Raw genomic sequence first — 23,249 nt, 5'->3', positions numbered from 1 at the left:
TTGAGCTGTCTTGTTTTGTCTAACAGTCCATCAGCCAAATCAACTAACCAGAATAAGTACTGCAGCTCTAATACTGTTTAATACTCTACATGTTTCACATTCATACTGGCCAGAGTATGATGGCAAACCAGCAAAGGCTAGTACCCGATGATATCTTCTTTCTAAAATGGAGATAATCTTATTCTTAACTATCGTTGCTGGCTGTGGTGACAGTGCAAGTGTTTGACAATAAATTACAACCCTGCATTTAAAAAAAAAAAAATCTCTGTGCAATAATAGTTACTACCTGCTATCCCCATTAAATAAGCAGCTCGCTGGACATGTTTGTTTTGAGTATACTCACTGCTCTTAAGCTTGAAGGGTAGCTCTGAAAAAGTAGCTTGTAGCTTGCTGGATTCAAAACAGTAACTGAGGCTGACTGACGCTCCACTGCAGGACTGAACGGCCTCCAGCGCCCACAATCGACCCTGGGTATAGAATGTCTCGTGACAGCCTGCAATTAGATACAAAAACATTTTTATAACTAGTCCTCCCTACGTCGGGTGAAATATATGCAAGACTTGTGTAAGTGAAATGTAAAATGCTTTAATACCTTTTGGGGCTTTTTCTCAGCAAGATTTTTCAAAACCTGCAGAAACTCTTAATTCACACAAACAAATGCATAACAGATGCACAAATTATTACTTTCCATGTAGCAGTTTTATTTAGAAACACAAAACTGTGTTGCTCTATGTCAACTAAACATTCATTTTAAACTGTACATTCCTTTACAGAGCACATTTTGTTTACATGATCAGAATTTACAGGATGTGTTCTGATGATTTCTAATCAATGAAAAAAGCTTTGAACTGGAATGAAGTTTGCTTTTATCATACATGTGGTATATATGGTGGATTTTCGGGTAGGTTGATAACACATTAAATCCGTTATGCCGACATGTGCTAACGTGTGGAAGTTACAGTATTTTGACAAAACTGGTTTAATGTGTCAGTCATGTCTCACAATACACAAACTGTAAAACCAGCTGTTAAAATGAAACATTGAATGCGTCATAGCCATTTTTCAATGAAAACCTCTGTTCTAAAGCAGACAGTCATATTCATCAACACTACATTTTGAATGTTCTCAATCAGGAGAAAGTTTTATGGTTTTTTTAGGCCTTTTCTGAATTTTACATTGGTGTGTATGGGAGCGGAATGTTCACACCACTTATTCCTTCCTTCTCTGTCCTACTACGTTCCTTCACTACCCTGTCTTTTTATATTAGTTTAACACTTCTTTCTTTATCAATTGAAAGCCAGTTTTTTTCTACTTCATCATATCATTCTCTTTTCACCCTTTTCAGCTATGTTGAATAGTTTTTTAGCTAAACAATTTAAGCGTCCAACTCCAATTTTACATTTCAGCTTTCAGGATTCTTCAGCATTGCATTTCAGCCTTCAGCTTAATTCAGCAATGCATTTCAGCAATTTTCAGCATTGTTGGGCAGCTTCATTCAGCTTTCAGCATACACACGCATCTTCCGCAGGAAATGCAATTTTCTAGTTTAAAACTGTAATGCTGAATTATCATAATATAATGTAGACTCTACAAGAAACATCTGGAGAATAGAGATACTATTTGAGAGATACAAATTATTTCGACCTAATTATAAGAATAAAAATATAAAATGTTAACTGATTTAGGATCATAAAATTGAAATATTTCTATGTAGAACACAGTACACTTCTTGTCACATCACAGCACTGCTAGTGCAAGCCCATAAATGGCGAATTGAAAACAGAGATTCATGTCAGTCCACTACAGCATTTTAACACCTATTTCCTTTTCTGTTCAACTGAGGAGCACCACAGACAGAGATATCTAAAAAAAAACAACAACAACAAAAAAGAGCATTAGGTCTATGTCCTCTTTAATTTAACTTAGTAACTGTAGGACACAGACAAATTCAACACGTGTTGATGGTGTTAAATATACTGCAGCATACCTAAACATTGAAACAAATGCACCTAATAGCAATGGTACATATAAAAATATGTTCAATTACCAGAATGACAGATTACAGTAGTTGTCCTTAAAACAACCAGGGTCATACTAACACATTAATCAAGTCATTGTTTATGTATAACATAACATAACATATATATATATATATAAATATATATATGTCTGTGTTTAAGATAAATCATAGAAATAAAATGATAGCTGCATGTAAACTTAAAAAAACTGAGGTCCCATTTCCTCTTTGGTAAACCACCCACAGAATCATTCCTGCTAAATATCCAAACTACAGGCCAAGGTCTCGAAACCACACACAGTCTGTTCTTCATCTCACCCTTACAACTGACACACAGCAATACAGAGGCCCAGACACCCTCAAAATCCTGAAAGAGAAATACTGACCGAAGACAATATTACACCTTTAAATGTGTGTGTGCGTGTGTGTGCGTGTGTGTGCGTGTTAGAGGGGGTCACTGCACCACACACATGGAGCTGCGAGGAGGGTTGACTGTCCTGGCCACAGTGTCCTGGCTGTAGTTCACAATGTCTGCCTTCACCACACGCTGAAAAGATGCAGACACACACATTATTAAAAAGCTGCCACAATACAAACAGTTACATCGTCATAACTTTACATGCAAAACTAACACAACCCAATAAACATTTCCATAACGTTTAACTAGGTCACTGAAAATCAAGACCTAAATAATCACCTTAGGTTTCTTGCAGAGAGTTAGGTGAGAGGGTTGATATCACAGGCGTGTGTCTACACTAAGTCCAAAGCTACAGCCAATCAGTCAGTTTAGCATAAAGACTGGGAGCAGGGGGAAAGAGCTGGGCAGGGCCGTGCTATGAACAGCCGCCAGCAGTTGAGACATGCAGGCATGTTGTGATTGTTTTTCCACTGCACCTCCCAGCAAGGTAAAGGTGTTTACTTTGATGAGGTGTTTTATTTACAAACCAAAGCAAGAACAGCTGTTAATATTTCTGCTATTCCTCCCAGGCAACTAGCAGGCACTGTTCATGCTAAGCTAACCATCTCCTGACTGTAGCTTTCTGTTTAACAGACAGGGGAGCAGTTTTGATCTAACTCTTCCTACTTGGCTCAAAATCCACACTATGATTTAAGACACAGGTCAAAATGTTTGTGACGCAGCCCAGTCAGGAGGCAGTTGGAGCTCAAATTGTTTTTTGTTTTTCCCACTACATTCCTTTCAGCTAACTCGCTGAAAAACTCATAGCTTGGATTTATAAAATCTTTTAGCAAAATACTATCAGCATAATACAGCAGCAGAGGTGTGATTAAGCTCTAATATTCTGACAGGGTTCTCTACTTTTCTGCAGCTCTATTCTAAACTATGCCTTTCTATTCTAAGAGCTATACAACACATCTCTGGACACATACTTCCAACTATTGAACAGAACATATTTTGCTTTGCTGGTTGTTCTCTTGCTTAATTGGACCTTCATCCTGTGGGTAGTTCACCAGCTCTGCCTTCACGATCCTCTGAGCAGGTTCAACAAGCCAGATCATCGACAGAGGAAAGCAACAGGACAAAAAAACAAAGAAGAAGGACAGACACAGGAGAGGATGATCATAGTAAGAAGAATGAATACTAGTATCAAGTGGATGGGAAAGAAGTAGAACAGGCTGTGGAGAGTGAGAAGTGAAATGCAAAATAGAGGGGACAAACAATGAAAGCCTCAGATCAAAGCCAAGCTTATAATGTGACCAATGAAAAATTAATCTTAACTGACTCATTTCAGTTCTGTCATTAAAACAATGTCACTTAAACTGACTTTAAAGAAATTAACTTAAAAACACTGTAAATTGTCATTATACATTATTCTGTAGACTACTCTTCCAATTAAGTTTAGTAGATAAATTGTAAAAAAAAAAAGAATAAAAACTGATCAAAACTGTGCTGATGTTTCTGTAAGTCTACTGTGAGAACTCCTTAAAACTGTTAATGTAAACTAACCAGTATTTGTTGTTATAAATTGTAACATATAGCTATAACTTTCTTTGGGGGCAAATTAGCCTTCATTTGATCTTAATGGTGCAACAGACTGCTGGACTAACTAACTGCTGCATAACCACCCAAGAGCCGACCACATGGCTGAATACCAGGTCCTGGCCCACACTCTGATTAACGAGCTGCCGAAGCCTAGCGTCAGAGTCAGTGAGTGATCTGTGGCCTCGCTATCTGATCCAACAGACGGAGAACCATGATGGAGAGGGCTGCCATGCAGATATAATACTGTGAGGGGTTGTGACCCCTATGTTTAGCTCTCTGAACCTGACAGCTGATAACGAGGCTTCTCTGGCTAGACCCAGAGCCATGTCCTGCTCAAAGCCTCATCTCTATATCCTTCAGACTCAGGATGTCATTCCTTCACATCTCCAACATTATAAAACAACACTGTTTATTTAGGAATTTGTACAGTGTTTTTCAGAGGGACAACTGAAATAAAATAGGTCACTGTAAACCAAACTGGAACTAAATTAACTCTATAAATATTCTATTAGTCAAAGAGACTTGGTCTGTAATATTTTAAAAATGCAAAGTCTGAGCTTCATAAATGTGAGCATTTTATTGGTTTTCTGTTTTTAATCATTTTAAATTGAATGTCTTTTGTGCTATTACTGGAAAAGAAGAAAACATTGGATGATGTTACTGTGGGCCTAAGAATGTTATTAGCATTTGCTTTTACTGTTTTCAGTTTACAGACCAAATATCTCCTTGAAAGATGAATTGATAATGGAAACAGTATTTGTTGAGCTACAGCTATCGACCAAACCAGCAGACTTTCAGTATGTACTGAATGTGATAAAATGTGGTAAAATTAGAATTCAGCGGAATTTAGAACAAAGTAAGTCTCCAGATTTAAAGTGAGACATTTCTGGGCTGCTACTTTGACATTTCATGAAAGAAAATGTTTTTTAGTTGTAGAAATAGTGTTGAGGAAAGGAAACAAATTAAGATTTTTCTTGTATGAGCCATCAACCCCTGCCAGGCCTCCACACTTTGATGACATTACTGTGATAACAATACTATTCCTACCCTGAGACTACGTGAGATTCTACTGGTCTAGACCTTTCTTCTTGAACAAACTGGATTCAGCCACTTGTCCTTGTTGATAAGACTGGATTAAAGCACTTTGCTTTATTGACAGAGCTATCAAAGGGAGGGGAAGAAGAGAAAAGCAGATGGACAGCTCCATTAGTCGACGTTCATTTTCAGTTTGTCACCAGCAGTGTTGGTGATGGGAGAAGGCCTTGAGAACTTGGCCAGTCCTTCCCCTACATGTTCTCCCCTCTCTAGGGGTTTTGACCTCTGTGTAGCCCCGAAGCTCATCAACTACTACCCAGCCAGTGTGGCTCCAACTGGTCATATCAGACACAGGATTAATGCTTCTGGGGGAGGTGACCTTGTAAATCCTACAGCTGGGCACCTTGGTCTGGCTGGCAAGCTGAGACCCTGTTTTGGCCCAAAACGGTGGGAGATAAGCCAAATAAATCAGACAGCCAATCCTAACCTCCTCACCCTTACAACTGCCTACCTTTAACCTCTGACTTCACGCGTTAATGTGGTCAATGTGGGTCTATTTACAGATGGGCAGCGTCATTGGCAGGTAGACCATCACAGGAGGCAGACGTAACAAACTCCTGTTTACACAGCAAAAAGTCCTTTACAGTGTGCGGTGACCTCAACTGACCTAACGCACTCACTGCGACCTCCTTTACGTTCAGGCACAACATTACCCATAATACTAGGCAAGAGGAACCTGAAAAAAAACAACCTCTTTCTTTAATTTATCAGTAAATTATTCATTCAAAAACAGTGTTCTCTTGAAGAATCGCTATTAAATCATAGAGCCATTTAAACTGAGCATTAAGATGCACTGTTAAAAAATTGTGACATTTGAGAGAAAGCTCATGATGCTGTTATGGCTCACCTGGGACTGCTCTATTTCTGCTTTGTTTAACTTTACACCAAGAATCTCAGCAGCCACTCTCTGGAAACAAAGGTACACCTGGAGAAAGACACGAAGAAAAAAAATAGGATAAGTATTTTCCCTCTGTACTTCATAATTTCATTGTGTTTTTTGAGTCGGCTAGTACTCACCGAGTCTCCTGTCTTGGCTGATACAAACTGACTGATGAGGCCGTTCTCTTGGCAGAAGCGCTGGTGTTTGTCAGCCTTCACTGTCCTCATGTGCTCCAGGTCGACTATGGACGAAACACAGTGTAACAAGTGAGAAAACTTGAAAAAGATAGATGGATTTACATATTTCAGGGTTAACTGTCATATATCAAACCATAAACAGAAAAGATAACTGTTTAGACTTGAGTTAAGATGGCAGGGGTCTGCCTAGTGTACAGGGATGCAGCACATAAAGGTGCATGAAAACAAAGTGTAATTCAGTTGTTATCTTGCTTTCAAACTTGGCTGCAGTGTCCAGTGACTGCTGCTTTTTTGAATTCATGGAGGCAGCGATTCCAGGGGGTTTGACAGTGGCAATGATCAATTCAGTGGCCCCGAGCTTTCATTACCAGCTTGTATTAAACCTTGATGTGACACATTCCTCAGTGTAAGACTAGTACAGTTGCACCCTGAAGCCATGAACCTCTGTTTGACCTGAGAGGGACAAACCAGCCCAGCTGCAGAGAAAGACTTAAACAATACATGGATGACCAAAGTCTTCAGGCTACACTCAGAGTGAGAGTGGAGATGGAGAAAACTGTTTGACTTATGAGTGTGCCGGCCTTTAACACTGGCACACAGACCCATGAAGTGGGACTGTCACCTTTATACTGATTTACTGAGCACACAATGACAGTGCCTTTCTTTTTTGCTATTGTGATCGCATCCCTGTGCATTTGAGTCCTGTGCAGTGATACCAGGAGCTTTGCTTCTCTCCTTCCTGACTATGGGGTCATGCTGGGGTCGATAAGGAAGGTCACCTGGGGGTCTTGCTGCTGAAAGCAATAGCTTTGCTCTTTATTTCTGTCTTTGTGCAGAAAGGCAGCCACACCCGGTATCTGGTGCATACATGTCTATGTTAGCTGGAGGACGTTAGGCTACTGTACGGTGTTGCATTTCTCTCGTCCCCCCGAGTTTTACTCTTTGTGTGAGGTTTCATTGAAGTTGTCATGGATTTACCCCGTTCTCATGCCCCTTAGTGTGTGTGTGTGTGTGTGTGTGTGTGTGTGTGTGTGAGAGAGAGAGAGAAGAAGGGAGGGGGATAAAAGGAGCAGAGAAAGAGAGAGACAGATACATAGCAAGAAAGAAATGTAAACACTGCACTAATCCAGTATTATTAATATCTCAGTAAGTCATATGACCTAAAAATGTTAAAGGCCAATCCACAAAAAACATTTTGAAAGAATCAATTCAGACTAAAATGAATATTACCATCATCAAAACTGACATATAAACACAAACCTTTCTGGGCAAGGGCAGACACTTTTACAACTACTCAGCATCCAGGGCAGACTGTCATGTCTCTGCCTGTACATAAACATAGCTGTCTCATAGGCGTCAGCAGGTTATTAATTCCAGTCATTAACAGCGGAGGTACCCACCAAGCTACTAGAAGTAAACACTGCTAATCCTTTGGATCCTGCACACTTGGGAAAGCTTATCAATCATGTGTCACAGTCAGATTACCCAACGTTAACATATTGGCTCAGGAGCTGATGAAGGCACATTACTGTAAGTAAAAAAGGTGCAGGCCCTGTGAGGTTTCTGAGTCCTGCCTGTGGGTACAGTGTAAGCACCAAACAGTGAAAAGTCAAACCAAAGCAGCAGGAAAAATAAAAAAATACAAAAATGATAATATAAAAAAAAAAGTAGACAAGTCTGTCAGTCACAATGAAAGTCTGTATTAGAAGGAAGAAAATTCAGCTTTCAAATCTAATCAGTCAGTTAATTGGCCAATTGGAAAAAACTACTTCATTTATTATAACTCCAAAAACTCCCAACATTCATTTGCTTCTCTTTGTCATATACATTTTAAATGTAATATCTTGTGGTTATCAATAGTAAATAATTATCTATTATGACAATGAAGGTAATAGATGCAACAATAAGTTTTTGTAAACCATTATGCATAAAACAACACACTTTTAAATATTCTACATTTTGTGATTTCGTGAACTATGAAGCTCCTTTCAATGACAAAATACAACTGTAGGTGGGCCGCCATTCTCACACTAAAGAATCTTGCAGCATGTGGCATCTGTCTATGTAAACTGAATACAGGACTAATCCCACAGTTTTAGTGTTTTGCTTCATTTTTCTCCCTAATGTACTCATTTCTACTTATCAGGTCAAAGCAATCTTCCTCAGATGATCTGGTTTCCCTCTGTTTCTGTCAAACTGTACATCAGCTTAACAACCCCAAGGAAGTGACTGCAAACACGAAATAAACTGTTTAGGCCTCCATGTGCATAAAGATAGTGGAGGGGATCATCACTCGTCAAGAGAGATGGCCCTCCGCTGCTCCGGTCACCACCCATGTTTATTTAAAAGGCCTGCTCATTGCAAGACAACAGCTAGAGATTAATATCTGGCAGATAAATTGGGCTTTTACAACCCGTTTGTTATTGTGATGACGTGTAACATAAATGAGAACACAACCAAATGAGAAGAAAATATTGATATTCTTCTCCACAAGTTAGTGTCTGTGGGAAGGTCAGCTTAGCTCCTTCATGGAAAGAATCCTTTCACTGGCAGATCTGATTATCCTGAAACCAGACAGACATGGAAAGGTTTCTATATCACTACAAAACTTGAAATTAGTAAGGAGGCTAGCTTTTGACTGGGGTGCATGGGTCATGCCTTTAAACCAAAACCCTTGGTATTTTCCCTAGTGTGTGTGCCAACTGACTGAGATTAAAATACTGAAAATAAAACTAAGTAACAAAGTAAAACTATAAATGTGTTTATATGTGTAAACTGGTCATGATCTTTTTTTTTATAAAGAAAGATAGCGTATCTAGCGTATTTGCTATATACTGGTTTCACAGTGATGCTTCATCCATCTTTAAATGTATAATGTAGTGATGTGAAATGTAATGTTCTTGTCTATTTGTATGCTGCTACTGGATGCTGGAATTTCCTCTGGGATCAATAAATAGTAATCAATCGCTTTAGTATCTGTCTATCTATTTATGTTTGTAACTGACAATACTGAGTCCGTTGGCTCATTTATGTAATGTTTATTCCTGAGTACAGGCCTAAATAAAACAGATCCATTTCATAACTTTTGCTATACAACTGCCAATTATGGGATACTGCTAAAATATGCTCACTTCAGTTCACCAACATGTTACCATTATAAGACAACAAGCTAATACTGGTTATGTGGTGAAACAGTACACTGCACTGTGTGATCCTCAGTGGGCTTTTTAAAACCATCCTGTGATAACAGGGACATCTACTTATTGTTTTACCAAGTGAGCTGCTGGGGGCCTGTTGAACAGTTTACCAAGTGAGCACCAGCCAGAGAAAAAGCTTAACATCACACGGTTAATTGTCAGGAGTCTCATTTAAACTAAACAGCAGTGGGTGCTGTGGGGATTTGAGGGCTGAGGGTGGAATGTGTGAACTGTGTGTGGTAGTAATGGTTGGGTGTGTGCGTGTGCGTGCACTGAGGGGTCATACCCCATTAAGTGAAAGTTACAGGGTTGAGCCTAATCAACCCCAAGGGAGAACCTATCACTTCTAAAATGACCTCACACTATGCCTTAAAGACCCTGTAAAGAGGTTTTGGCTCAGTTTCCCCCTTGTGACGATCATGAACCAACTCAGACTGTAAAATGAGGGCAAGCATTATCAAATCTGGTCCAGCTCCTAATGAAATGACTTACTATCGTGTCAGCAGGGTGCTCACTATGCAGCACTAACTTAAAACTCATCCAGAATTATTCTGCAGCTCTAACATGGAGTTGGACTCTGTCAGACATGATAAAGAAAGAATTTGTGTCATCTGCCCAGGCATTTGGAATAGTCTAGAATAGTTTAGACATATTTTATAACTGGCCAAATTCGACTCTGGTTTTTGTCATTCTTATCTCATGTGAGGTTTTGTAATATTTCTTTGTACTGATTTATCTGTTATCCAGTTTTTTTTTTCTTCACATTTTTGACATTTTATTTCTGGCTTGGCGAGTTCTCGCCAACCAGCAGCTACAACCTAAGCTGGAATCAAACATTATGAAATGATGATTGTTGACTGACATTGATTATTCACACTGACTTACACCTCTTTTTTTACAACTGCTACTTTGTCCAAACAGTCGAGGGCCTTATCATCAAGATATTGTTTTGATCTGTGTAGAAAGTTTAACAGACACTTTTCTCTCGACATGAGTTGCCACTTCGTTGTGAACTAAAACAGCCTTTCCATTGACAAACACTACAGTCCACAGTTTGAACAGGGCTCACAAAACCCTGACAGGTTATCTGATAGTCCGACGGGCAGGGTGGAGATAAATTTTGATAGCCCGAGTGGAAGACAATATCCCTGGAATGGCAGGCTAGTGATTTTGCGAGCCCTGTTGAAGAAAGCACATTAACCAGCAGACTAAGATTTGCTGTTACAGGATTAACACTACCTACCAATACTGGTCAGTTAGAGCATTGAAAGCAACGGTCAGTGCCAGCTATAAATAAGAAGCCTGCTAACATTAATCTCTCCTCGTAGCAAACGGCCATGATAGAGAGTTTGAATAAGTTTGTCAGTATCACAGCTGAATGAATCTACAGCAGAAACTTTTTTATCAAAGCCGGACAACCAACAGGTTAAATAATGTGCAACACTTTATATTCAATTCAATTTTCTGAAGCAAGATCAGGGGAAACATTTACAAGGTTGAAAGCTCAGTAAAAGTATAATGAATCATTCTTTGTGTCTGATTGAATTAGACATTAATTGAACTTTAACAGCACGAGTAACTAATAAAACATAATGACTGGAGTAATTTATGTGAGACATTTTAATGATTGGGTCCAGCTGGTTTACAGGACTTACAGAAAGTTTATAAAACTGAGGGTTTTGAAAAAGGAAGTGTGTGATAAGTCTCTACTTGTAAAATATATGAAAAATATAAAATATGAACGTAATGTAAATGTAACAATATATTTTCTCTTTCATAAAAGTGATGGATGGATATATATATATATATATATATATATATATATATATATATAGATATTGTTTTTGACTGGTATATCTATATTTGTTGCAAAAATGAAACTGAAACAACTCCAGCATCTGTGTAGCTGCACAGGACTTTATCCAACTGTACACTGCTGTTTATGACTCATAATAAGTCATAATAAGTGGATCTTAACTTGTGGTGGAATAATTAGAAATAATAATCAGGATATTAAAGTCTGAAGGTAAATTAATAAAATTTTCATGACACGTACAGACAGAATAAGTGCTGTTTGTAGCGGGATGCTCTGAGCAGGGCCCACGTTGGAGTCCTCAAGGGAATCCTGAAAGAGACAGAGCAGTCTTTGTGCAGCGGCGCCCCTGCCCCGGTGGCCTGAAACCGGGGCAGAACATCAGGGGACTTGCTTTCCACTAGGTCAGAAGTGTCCTGTCGACAGCTCATTGATCACAGCTCATCTTGTCATATGATAGTTCTTCACAAAACAACACACACACGTGCAAACGCACACACATGCATTCACACTTTAAAACATAATCAGATACTCCACAGTGGCTAGTAAAACAACGTGGTCTTCCTCCTTGGTCAGGGAATGCAAAACAAGCCAGAGTGTCCAGCAGTAGCTCTACAGGAAAAGAGAGAGCTGGAGTTTGGGGCTGTCACTGCTACAGTAAAACATGGGGCTGAGGGCCTTGCACCCTGGGTTAAAAGGCTCCCAAGACTCATGAAAAGTGAACAAAAGCCCCAGTTCTGAGCCGACCGCACAAGGCGCTGCCCAGGGTTTCACTGGCCATGTCCTCCAACCTCTGCTGTCGCTGTTAAACTAAGTGGACTTTTATGGGCGAGCAATAATACATGCTTGTGTGAGCCAGCAACATAACTATGAGGTATAATAATTACACAGAGCACAGGGGAGGCTTCATAATTGTATGCGTCACAACACTATAAGCCCTCTCATAATTATAAAGTCTTCCGATAAGAAATGATGCGTTGGACTGGCCTATGTATTCAACAACAGCCACAGCAGTGAACTGTAAGACAAAAAGAGTGTTCTGCTCATCACTGCCTGAGCAAACATTGACCAAGTTAAAAAGTTGAAGCTGGAGGAGGGTGCAAAGACAGTGATGTAATATTTAATACCACTAAAAAAGTAGATTTAGCAAAAAAAAAAAAAAAAAAAAAAGCCTAAGAATACTATATTGATATTTGGTATGCATTCATAATATATGCCTGTGGATGCAGATCAATCGGTTATTTACTCAACGCTGTGTCAGCAAGGCCCCTTCCAGGAATTCCTCCATATCAATGTTGTGGAGCAGCGGAGAAATAAAGTACAGCCTGAGTGTGATGAGGGTTCCAGGCTGCAGTCAGGTCAGGTGGCTAAGCTGTGCTGTGCAAATCAAATGGCGCATGACTTACCACACAAGAAGGTATTCGAAGACTGATCATCTACTGCATGTGCAACAATATTTGCTTTATGGATGGCTAAAATGAATGAGGACTTTCCATGTTTCGACAGGCATGAGAGTCCAGAGAGATGAGTGTAGGACCAGAGCTGGGTCAAGAAGTTGTTACACTGAAATCTTAGCATTTTGTTCATGTAGCCAGGAGCACCATATTGGCACTTGTTGCATTGCTCTATGTGTGAAAGAATATCTTTCAGCCACCTGAGTAGGCTTAAAAAAAAAAAAAAACACACAAAGTATTTCTTAATCACTGTTGGACACACACATCTGCAGCTGTGATTTTATGATGACTTATCAGCTGCATGGTAATACAGCTGTAATTTTTCATTCACCCCTCCACTAATCCCTTGGTGTACCTCTGTAGCCCTAGTGTCTATTTCCTATCCTTTTCCAGCCTTACAGAAAGTGAAGTCATTTACTAAGATAATTTGATACACAAGTCTAGGCTGGTCCTTTACCTTCAATAAAATGTGAAGAGAAACAGGAAACAGGATTTTCTGTAAACTGTAAATATTCCAGGTCTTTACCCAACCATGCACCATGCCTTAGTAGGACTATATACTGTATATATAATGTTTTACAGTGTTGAACCTGTGGTCGTGCTACCCACAGTGCAACACAGACACTGCTGACGTGTTCATCTCCTCTATCTGGGGAGGGATGAGGGTGCTGGGGTAAGAGTACTGGGCTTTTGTCCCACTACATGTCTATTGTGGCTAAACCTTTCCCTTGGGGGCAATTAGGACCTTTTAGTTTGTTGTAAGAGGACCTAAGTATGAGTGGGTTGAGCCAGGAAAAACATTTTTGAGCTAAACCAAAAACAGAAGCGCATTGAGCTCCTCTGCACTCCTGCACTTCTGAGCATCTCTCTATTAAGAAATGTGTAGGTCTACACTGAACAGACAGAAACTGTGGCAGCTTTACTGGGGCAGGGAGGTGACGGGGGTGAGAGAGCTGGGGAGAGGGGAAACCTTCAGCTCCACCCAAGGCCTTGCCAGGAGGGCAAACAACTCAAGACCAACAATGTTGGTGGCAAGGACATGCTTCACAAGAATCACGAGTTAGGGGAGATCCATGTTTCGCTTTGAGTTTTACATGGCTGGATGGAAAACTGGGGAGAGAGAAGTACAACGGGTAACAGTATGTGCTGAGATCTGCCGTAGTGTGCAGAAAGCAAATACACACATGTTGTTTAACACAACAGGGACACAGAGCCGACAAAAAGAAATTACTGTAAGTAAAGGCAGCTACAGCAGAACTGTTAGTCTATGCATGTGAACGATAGGAAGTAAGAGTAGGCCTAAGTGTGTGACTAAAGGAGTGCTGTTTGCACAGGGATGAAAAAGAATGCACAAGTGTGTTAGACTGACGGTGTAAGATAGGGACTAGGAGAAAAAAGAAACAGGAAAAAGCAACAGCAGACGACAAAGGCAGGTAAGATATAATTGAGTCTACAGATTCTCTTCATGCATGCAACTTATCTTCCTGCAGAAAGGAACGTTTTCCCATGGCAGGCCTGAGTAGATCAGCAGTGAATAGTATTAGAACCTCTGAGCAAAAAGCCATGAGTGATGAGGGGAGGTTAAGAGAACTGAACCCATTTAAGTCACCCAAATAAGGGCTGTACAAGCTCATGATGGATGCTCTGGGGCTCCTGCGGGAGAGAGTGCTAGCAATGGGAAGGTTGGTGGGTTGGGAGTGAACAGAGGTCCTGTGATCCGCACTTAATAAAAACAAATTGGTTTGATAAACGACATAAGCTTAATGTCTACAAAGAAGTATGTGCACTAATTTTACACATTAATGCAGGTCATTTTAAAATAGTTATGGTCCCATTTAGTGATGATATGTGTATGTTGCAGACTCACTCCAGGCCATAAATTTACTTAAATAATACAGTGTTTTGATTCAATTTTCAGAGAAGACAGAAAGAACATTGTAACTGCTAATGGTATATGTAGTGCTGACAGTGTTCCATATTTTTATATCAATCAAACAAACAATCTCAGATCTAAAAGACAAACCATCACTAACAGGCCAATGCAGCTACTGTTACACAAAGAGGAACAGAAGATATCATTTGGATGCCTTATAAAACACAGCACTTATTAGTCGACTGAATATGAAACACTGAAGTGGTGGAGCAGATGACTGTGCAATAAGCCAACGGTTCCTGTGTACCACACGGTGTTACACTGGGTTGTGCTCTAATAAACAGTTATAGTATGTTTAGACAGACCAAGAGCTTAGCGTTCTTCCATTACCCATGTGTTCCTAGAAACTGTGTAAGTGTGTCACTTTACCTAAGTGCATGTTTCTGTGCACACCTATGAGTTTGTGTGTATGTCTGTCTGCAAGTAGTTGCATAAATAATTGTGCGCATATATGTGTGTCCTCAATAAAACATTTCACTGGCTTCCTCTCTGAATTGTTACAAGTGGTGCCATTATTTAACACAAGGTTCTGGGCAGCATGTAGAGGGCATGGGGGTGCGGCATATTGGTGCTTAACAAGCACACTTAAACCCAGCCAGCCATGCTAAGCTGAAGAAAGGGAATGTTGTTCCCTAGTAGTGACATGGCACAGGAGGGCAGTCAGGCCAGGGTGAAGAGAGGAGGGGACAGCATCATTAACGAACAAGTCTGGTCCTTAGGCTCAATTACTGTACAGTGACTAAAAAAGACAGTGTTCAAAGTAAAACAGAAGACAGGCATGGGGTAACTCGGGAATTCAGTGTATACAGTAGTGCATGTATTGTTAATAAGCTATACAGAGTCAAATTTGACTGCAGCCTCCATGTTGACTTCATATTAGGAAGAACAAAATTTTATAAATCTGTAAATCACGAGATGATAGATGAGGTGAGATAAACGTTATTCATCCCTGACGGGGAATTCAGGATGTTCTGTAACTGAAAAAACTTTCAGCTGTATATGTACAACTATGTCTGCTCTAGCCAGCAACTAAATGCATATGACATGAACAGCCACCTTAAGTTTATCTAAGTGGAAACACTAAAAAATTCAGAGTGGTGAAACACCACAATGTCCCCAAAGACAAGCCCTCTCAGAAACATAAATCTGTAGTGTTTTTATAAGCTCCTTGTTATGTCTGTACTTCTATTTCGGTTGTCACAAACATCTAGCCTCAGTCAGTCCAACATCATGGGAACCATTTCAAAGAAATCTAAACTCCGCTCCCAAAAGAATGCTGTGTATTTTTATGTTCAACTTATTGTTCGCATGTGCCAAGTATTCAAGTTAAAAAAAAAAAAAAAATGCACAATATTTTCAAAAGGTTAGAAGCTCTTAAAAAAGGATAAAACAAAAATGTAGGTGTGGACATTTTCAGCCTGAGAGTTAGACTAACTTTCTTCCAGCTCCCTCGAAAAAAACGAGTCTACAGGAGGGTTCAGAGATTAATAAAGTCTTGCAAGGTAATTGATTGCTCCTAGTGGGGCAGTCTGTGTGGGATTCTGTTTTTCTTTTTTCGGCCTGTAGGAACAGAGAAAACACACATGGGCCATTCTCAGCAATAGAGCCATTAGAGGGAGAGTGACTACAAGTGTGGGGGTGAGGAGCCTGACAGAGGGATGTACATTACTTAAATATTACAGTACACACATGCACCCACATACCCAAAACCTAGCCTAAATACATAGGCGCCCACCGTTAAAGCCGGGGCATTAGGAGATGCAACAGATGCAAAGACAAGAGAATCTGCTCTAGACAGGCGTATTAAACCGTGACCTATGGTCCCTGTTGAGTAACATTAGCGAGAGCTTCCTGTGTGCAGGCACCACTCTGTGTGACTGTTCATCATCGCCTGGGAAGGTGGACAGTCACCATTACACATACACACTGACGCCTCACTTTACAATAACATGGCAGCAGCCACGACTCCACATTTGTCAAAGGAATGTTTAAAACGAGTCATCATTATTACTCTTTATTTTGGAGATGGGTGGATGGGTGCAGGCTGATAGGAGGAGAGCTGTCTGGTTAACATCGAGTTCCTCTTCTGAACCAGTGACTTGGGACAGAAGTGCAGGCTCAGACTGAGGGGGCCACATGGGTACTGACTGGAAGGGAGGGGGGCACAGATAAGCGGTGCCCCAGATCCATTGGCCCAGAGATCTTAAATCATCATCAGTCACTCCCCAGTGTTCACAAACATCAGCATTCCCATCTCCGCAAAACCACACTCTCTTATCACACTAATCAGTTATCCTGTGCTCTAACAAACACATCTGCTGCCATCAAACACTTACTCCTCCACACACAAAGTGACACACAAAATGAAAAATGACGGAGCTTGAAATTATTAGAGGAAAAAAAACTTCATTTTCTCCTAATTAGAAAATAAAGGGATCTAGATTTTCGCACTGTGATGCTTTTTCTGTTTAAACATTTATGTATGTTTGTGTGCTTACGTTAGTGTAAGACTTACTTTTGTTTCCAACCAGGAAGACAACAGGCTGGATATCAGATTCCTCGTTGGCCTTCTTCACCATGCAGAACCAATCCTCCAGGTTCTCAAAGCTCTGGTAGTTGGTGATATCATACACCAGGAGAACCCCCTGCATTGAAAAAAGATGTGATGATGATGTTGATGTCATCACGCTTTTATCTGAGAACCTCTACATTTACAACCATCTGGTGGGAAATAATGGATGTCATACAGAACTTAAATTAATTCATTCATATTAACATGAGTAACACTGGCTGAGCATGGGAACAGCAGGTGGCACTGCTCCTCTTCTTAGTGCTGGGATAGACTCACTAACTCACATAATCTGAGTTAGATTTAGTACTATTATGATCTCAGCAAGACTGTGAATTCCCATAGATCTGTTTGAAAATTAAGATAATGCATAAACAATTCTCAGCTTTGTAAGCACACAAAGGTCAAGTTTGGTTATCTGCTGTCTGAGCTAATGAATGAAGGCTGTCTGCTTGAGATATTTTCCTCCTCCCCACGTAATCCTTAACACTGTATGCACTACAGAAACAGACATGCAACAGCAGCCAGAGCCATATTTGAGCAAACACTCAGACTAGAAGGAGCTGTTTACATGAACACATAAATTAATCAAAGAGTAAACACAGATACAAGAGCTGTTGGCATAATTCAAGACAAACTCATAGCTCAACTATCTGCTATCACGTCTTCAAATTCTGCTATTTGTAAGGGTGAAATGAATGCAAAGAAAATATCTCGTCTTTTCCTGCATGATGCAACATGAAGGGGTGTCGGCTGCTTTTTGTTCGGCAGACATGCACCGTCACAACAGGCCAGGTTGGTGACGACAGCTCTCTCTACTGACAATTACTGTGAGTATCTGAAACAGCCATGATTGATTACAGGATGCAGAGTGGCGAACAATAGGTGTGAAAGTTTGATACAGCGCTGGCAAGAAACTCCCTAAGTAATGTGTCGTAAGGTGACAGTGATGTACGATATTTTGCTTGCGAGGGAGCGAGACAGTAAAGTGCTGCAGACATAGACAGCACACACACCATGAGGGCACAGTTAAGAGTAGGGCAAAGTTGATGTCAAAAAAAACTTGTCACTTTCACTATTTTTAAAAATCAGGTAGAGTTATGAAACAGAGAAAGAGCCTCCCACGGATGTTTGTGGGAGGTGGTAACAAGTTTCATGCCTGTGCCCAGATTTTAGGTCTTGTACTGCAGTATGGGTCTCAGATTAGAGTGATCTTTAAGTAGGCTTCTCCAAGCAAAACCCAATCTGCAGGTGACAGACAGCACATCTACCTGTGGATGCTGATGTTGCTGGTACAGTCCAGTACACAATGACACAACTTACTGTGTTTGCACAAAGCCCAGCTGTCATCTTAACCAGCACACTGTTTAAATTTATAAAGTATTAAATGACAGGGGACAGTAACCTACTTTCCTCTGAGCTCTGACAACTATCAAACTATTATCTTAAATCATTTTTGAATTATATTTATAAATATATAAGAGTAGCAAATTATGCATGTTTAAGAGCTCAGATCTCTTTGGGTGAAAGGCAGGGGTACACCCTGGACAGGTCACCAGTCCAACACAGGGCCACATAGAGACAAACAACCTCACACACTCACACTCACACTCACTCCTATGGGCAATTTAGAGTCACCAATCAACCTGACATACATGTTTTTGGACTGTGGGAGGAAACCAGAGTACCTGGAGAAAACCCACACAAGCACAGGGAGAACATGCAAATTCCACACAGAAAGGCTGGGTTGCGAACGCAGGACCTTCTTGCTGTGAGGCAACAGTGCTAACCACTCACCCACCGTGCTGGTACTGAGTATCATATTTTGTATATTATTGATAACATTTGTTCAGTGCGACACAAACTAGCAAACAGTAACAACTGAGTAGAAATATGCTGACATTTAAAGCTCTATTGACCTTCTATGTTCACTGTGAATCCAAATGACAGTTTATTATGATTTGGCTCCAGTGGGAGGGAGTGGTGAGTTCTGAATGAAGCAACCAGGGCTGTAATAATAAGCCAGACCAGAATCCCTGATATAGGACTATTAGGGAATTCAATTCTTCCTGTGTTTCTTTTTCACCATAGTGACAAATATCTGCAACAGTTGGTTTGTACACTTCTAAGTTTCCTATCTTTCCTGAGGCAAACAAAGTCAAACACCGTTGTTGTTTTGGTTTATGTTGGAAGAATAACAGTTCACATCAAATGTACATCAACTTACATGAGCTCCGTATACATATTTATCCAGCATTTTTCCTCCTAATGTTTGGCCTCCAATGTCCCACACCTGCAGAGTCACATTCAAATTGCCTACAGTGGAGAGAAGACAGAAAACTTTCTTTAACATCACTAAGGAAAGACATTTAAATGACAATATCTAAAAACCACCTTCCAGAGTTTATATTCCCAATCAATTAAACAAGAAAATCTAAATGACAATCTGATCATTTGTAGGGTTCCACTTTATTTTGTCCATTTTAATCATCAACTATTGTTTTAGCAAAGTTATAATCCTGATGAAATAATGAGTCAGCTGTAACTTGAGCTTCTATTTTGGCTTAGCAATTTCTACAATAAAAGTCAATGTTGTTGCTATACATATTGGAAACAATAAATCAGTGATCAATCTTTCATGCTAAGCGGTCTTGCCTGGCAGGTTACCCACACCTCACATCCAAGAATATCCAGCCCAGAGATTGAGGGGGATGAATAGGTACGCTTACCCTCTAATTTAAACATTCTCAATACCCTGGAAGTCAAAAAAATATTTCTCATTAGCCTGGGAAGAGCTGTTTGCATTGTGCCACATTCTGCCAAGTTAGAAAAGTAAAAGGAGGAATTATGTGCTGTTAAGGAAAATAGCAATAATTAAACACAAAATAAGAGGAAAAGAAGACTCTTGTCCTTGTGCCTGTGGAAAGAGAAGGAAGGAGTGAATGAAATGGGGAGAGAGAAAGACGGGTACAAAAACCAAATCCAAATAAATATTTTCTTCCTCTGGAAAATGAAAGGGGTGGTTTAAAAAAAAAAAGGTTAAAAGGGAGTAGGAGGGAGGACCAGACAGCGAGGAGTTTATGTTGGTGTGATGAGGGCCCTGCTCTGGGCTGGAGCTGCGATGGCGGGCAAAGCGTACACTGTGGACACGAGTGGACGACTCAACCCCTTCACAAATCCCCTTTTTAAGCAAGGGAAGGAAACGCTGAGGTTCACAGTCACTACATCTAGACTATACAGTGTCAATGTAAAGCTACATTGTGGAGTGCAATGAATAACAGTTCCTTGGTGTCATAAAGAGCCATCCCCACCCATCCACAGTGCTCAGACAGTAGCTTTATTTGAATTTCAGAGATTCTTGCTGACTCAAAAGCACAAACATTTTTCTGCTTAGGGTTTGTGAACCCAATAGACAAATGTTAATACTGGTAACCTGGTAGCAAAAAGGGGTATGTAGATTACTGTCTTCTTACCAAGATTAAGTCAGTAGAGATTAACGGATTCTGAAAGTTAAAGTTTGTCAGAATTTATCAAGTAAATTTCACCTCTAGTCTGTTCACTGCCGGTACCTCATTGGTTTGGCAGGGACATCTGGAAGAGGTATTGTTATAAAAAGCACACACAGAGGAGACTGTTGTGTGCCAGTCGGCCTCGCCTCACCTCTCCCTGCGTTGGAAAATGTACATTAGGTTTGACAAGCTGGGCCTTCATTGGCTATAGGCTACTCTCCCCGCTGCTGCAAAAGACCCTTACAGCCCCACAGAGACCCAGAGAGCCACACAACCTTTCCAACACAGGGCAGGGTGGGGGTCCTAATGAAGTTAGGACCACCCAGCTCGCAGAGCCACCCTCCTCTTCATCAGCTCATCAACACCTAATTCCCCAGAAAATGGGCCATTTAACAACTCTGGCGTTGAAGCCAATGTTGTTGCTGCCCCACTGATACAGACATATGTACACTGTATTTACACAAAGCTTACAGTTTAACACCTGAGTGATCAGTGATTATTTCAGGAAAGAAACCTTCTGGAAAAAAAGTCAAACGATTAACAGCATTTGTTCCAGTTCATATTAAGGAGTTGAGCCCAGCCTATGCTTTTAGTTGGCTCTTTTCATTCTGACTCCACCACAACATTTTTGGGGGTTTAGTTCTCCTAAGTCTCATAAGCTGAAACTGACACAAAATCAAAATAGAATCCTTCAGCCAACTCGCAAATCAGCATAACTTTTACTTTTAGCACTTAATTTGCCCTTGCTTAATGTTGTTTTATTAGTAATGAAAGAATGGAGCCACTTTGCAGATTTCTGGAGCTTAGGCCATGGCAGAGTTTAAGAAATGCCATTTAAAATACTGAAAATCCCCATTTCACATGGTTGGAAGTAAAAAATTGAGTGCTTTCGTCTAAATATAGCATTAGTCAATAAACATTTATTTTACAGATCTAAGGAGGATACAGACTGTGGCTTTATTTCGGTGAGTTCAACATAAACAAATAAGAACATGAATGTTTTATGTGCTACAGGACAAAGATTGGTTTAACTTGGGGATCAGTGATATGGATATAAAATGTTAATGTATTTACTCTGTACTGTGCCCACAGGATTATGAGCAAGGCTCGCCCGTTTGGACATAAGCTGCCCATTGGCCCTGTGAAGTCAAAAAAAAAATGGGTTGTGTGCTTTGGAGAGAAGAGCCTTCAGAGTGAATAAGCCTGAGTAGTGGCAGACACTATACAAAGAGGAGCTACCAGAGAACACACATCCAGCTCCTGATTTAACCTGAAGAATAAACTTTGCCTGGACATGGTAGGACAAGGAAATTTGAGAAATAAAAATATGACAGAAATTGATGGTAGTACAACAGGTCTCTTTATCAGGTTTTTAAGTCGATATTATGGGTCTGTGTAACAGTGATTGTTAACTACACACAAACAACCACTGACAGTTAAGCCAACACAATCTTGCCTGAGTATTTTATTGAATTAAGTCTTCAGCCTGTCTCTATGTGCTCGTGCAACACACTTGTCTGTGCTGAGTCTCCGGTCAAGCAAACACTCCCAAAAGCTCATGAAGGTGTCTCACCTGGAAGACTTATTCTCTTTAGAAAGAAATCCAGGCCAATGGTTTGTTTGTACTGCTTTCCAAACGCCTCCTGTGCAAACCTGGTGGCGAGTGATGTCTGAAACAGAGAGACAAACGGAGAGGCACAGAGAATGAGCGCTAGAACACCTCTGCAGAAATCAACAAGAACTGAATAAAATGTCATTTCTAGTGGTCAAGTGTTGCAAAAAGAAAATGCTTTTTGAATAAAGGAGAAACCTTGATTCAGTGCGTAGTATTTGCTTAATAAACAATATTCACACATGGGTTTGCGTATAACATAAAAACCAAGTGAAAATCAGAGCATGGCTCAGGAAAAAATGCAAGATTCTGCAAAACTCCTTCCAATTAAAATACACAGTATATTAAATAACTTCCTAACAGTTCTATTTTGGTGGTGAGCAGCAGCAGAAACTTTGATTTCATTCACACTGACAAATGCCAAACTAAGCTTTTTACCATATTTAATTTTATAGTATTTCTAAAAAATATACAAGGGTATAATTTATCATATGACAATATTTCTATGGGACCCCTTTTCACAATAGCACACAGGCGTAAATCTTAGACGATGTAGCCTTGTAAGTGTGCTCTGCAACATTCATTGTATTTTAGGACATTCACATGTATTTTAAGCACCTTCGAAAACTTGTGATTGACTGGAAGGTTCGCTGATGTAACTGTCTGCCTCCTCTGCTGTCTCACTATTCAACTTCAGTTGTGACAGTGAGAATCAATGTAAATTACAAAAACAGGTGTCAGAGTATATGTCATGTCTCCAGGCTGCAGACCTAATAATTGCCACAAATTATAAAACTTCCATCACTGTCACTGTTGTATTTGAGGAGGAAAAAATGGCATGTGAGAGGCTCTCCTGAAATTCATGGGAATTCATAGCGCAGGCTTGACGTGCCAAGTTTAATTCATTTTGATGGATGAGGATAGAGAAAAAATGAAGTGCTGAATGTCTATTAGCTATCTTTAGAGCAGTG

At 40.1% G+C, this 23,249-nt stretch overlaps 1 protein-coding gene across 1 annotated transcript in view; it reads right to left on the bottom strand.

Annotated features, from left to right (window-relative positions):
* Window positions 1-677: 677 nt before the first annotated feature.
* rab28 (RAB28, member RAS oncogene family) overlaps window positions 678-23,249 on the bottom strand; it is a 29,053-nt gene continuing 6,481 nt past the window's right edge. The window contains exons 2-8 of the mRNA XM_026331339.2: window positions 22,240-22,336; window positions 19,385-19,473; window positions 17,104-17,233; window positions 6,132-6,235; window positions 5,962-6,039; window positions 2,488-2,564; window positions 678-1,863 (exon numbers count right to left, since the gene is read on the bottom strand). Coding sequence (XP_026187124.1) covers window positions 1,818-1,863; window positions 2,488-2,564; window positions 5,962-6,039; window positions 6,132-6,235; window positions 17,104-17,233; window positions 19,385-19,473; window positions 22,240-22,336 — 621 coding nt within the window. The 3' untranslated portion in view covers window positions 678-1,817. The remainder of the gene's footprint in view (window positions 1,864-2,487; window positions 2,565-5,961; window positions 6,040-6,131; window positions 6,236-17,103; window positions 17,234-19,384; window positions 19,474-22,239; window positions 22,337-23,249) is intronic.

This window comes from Mastacembelus armatus, chromosome 10 (genome assembly GCF_900324485.2).
Source record: "Mastacembelus armatus chromosome 10, fMasArm1.2, whole genome shotgun sequence".
Classification (NCBI taxonomy): Eukaryota; Metazoa; Chordata; class Actinopteri; order Synbranchiformes; family Mastacembelidae; genus Mastacembelus; species Mastacembelus armatus.
Note: the sequence above shows the minus strand (reverse complement) of the source record. Positions and strands in the feature narration are given on the sequence as shown.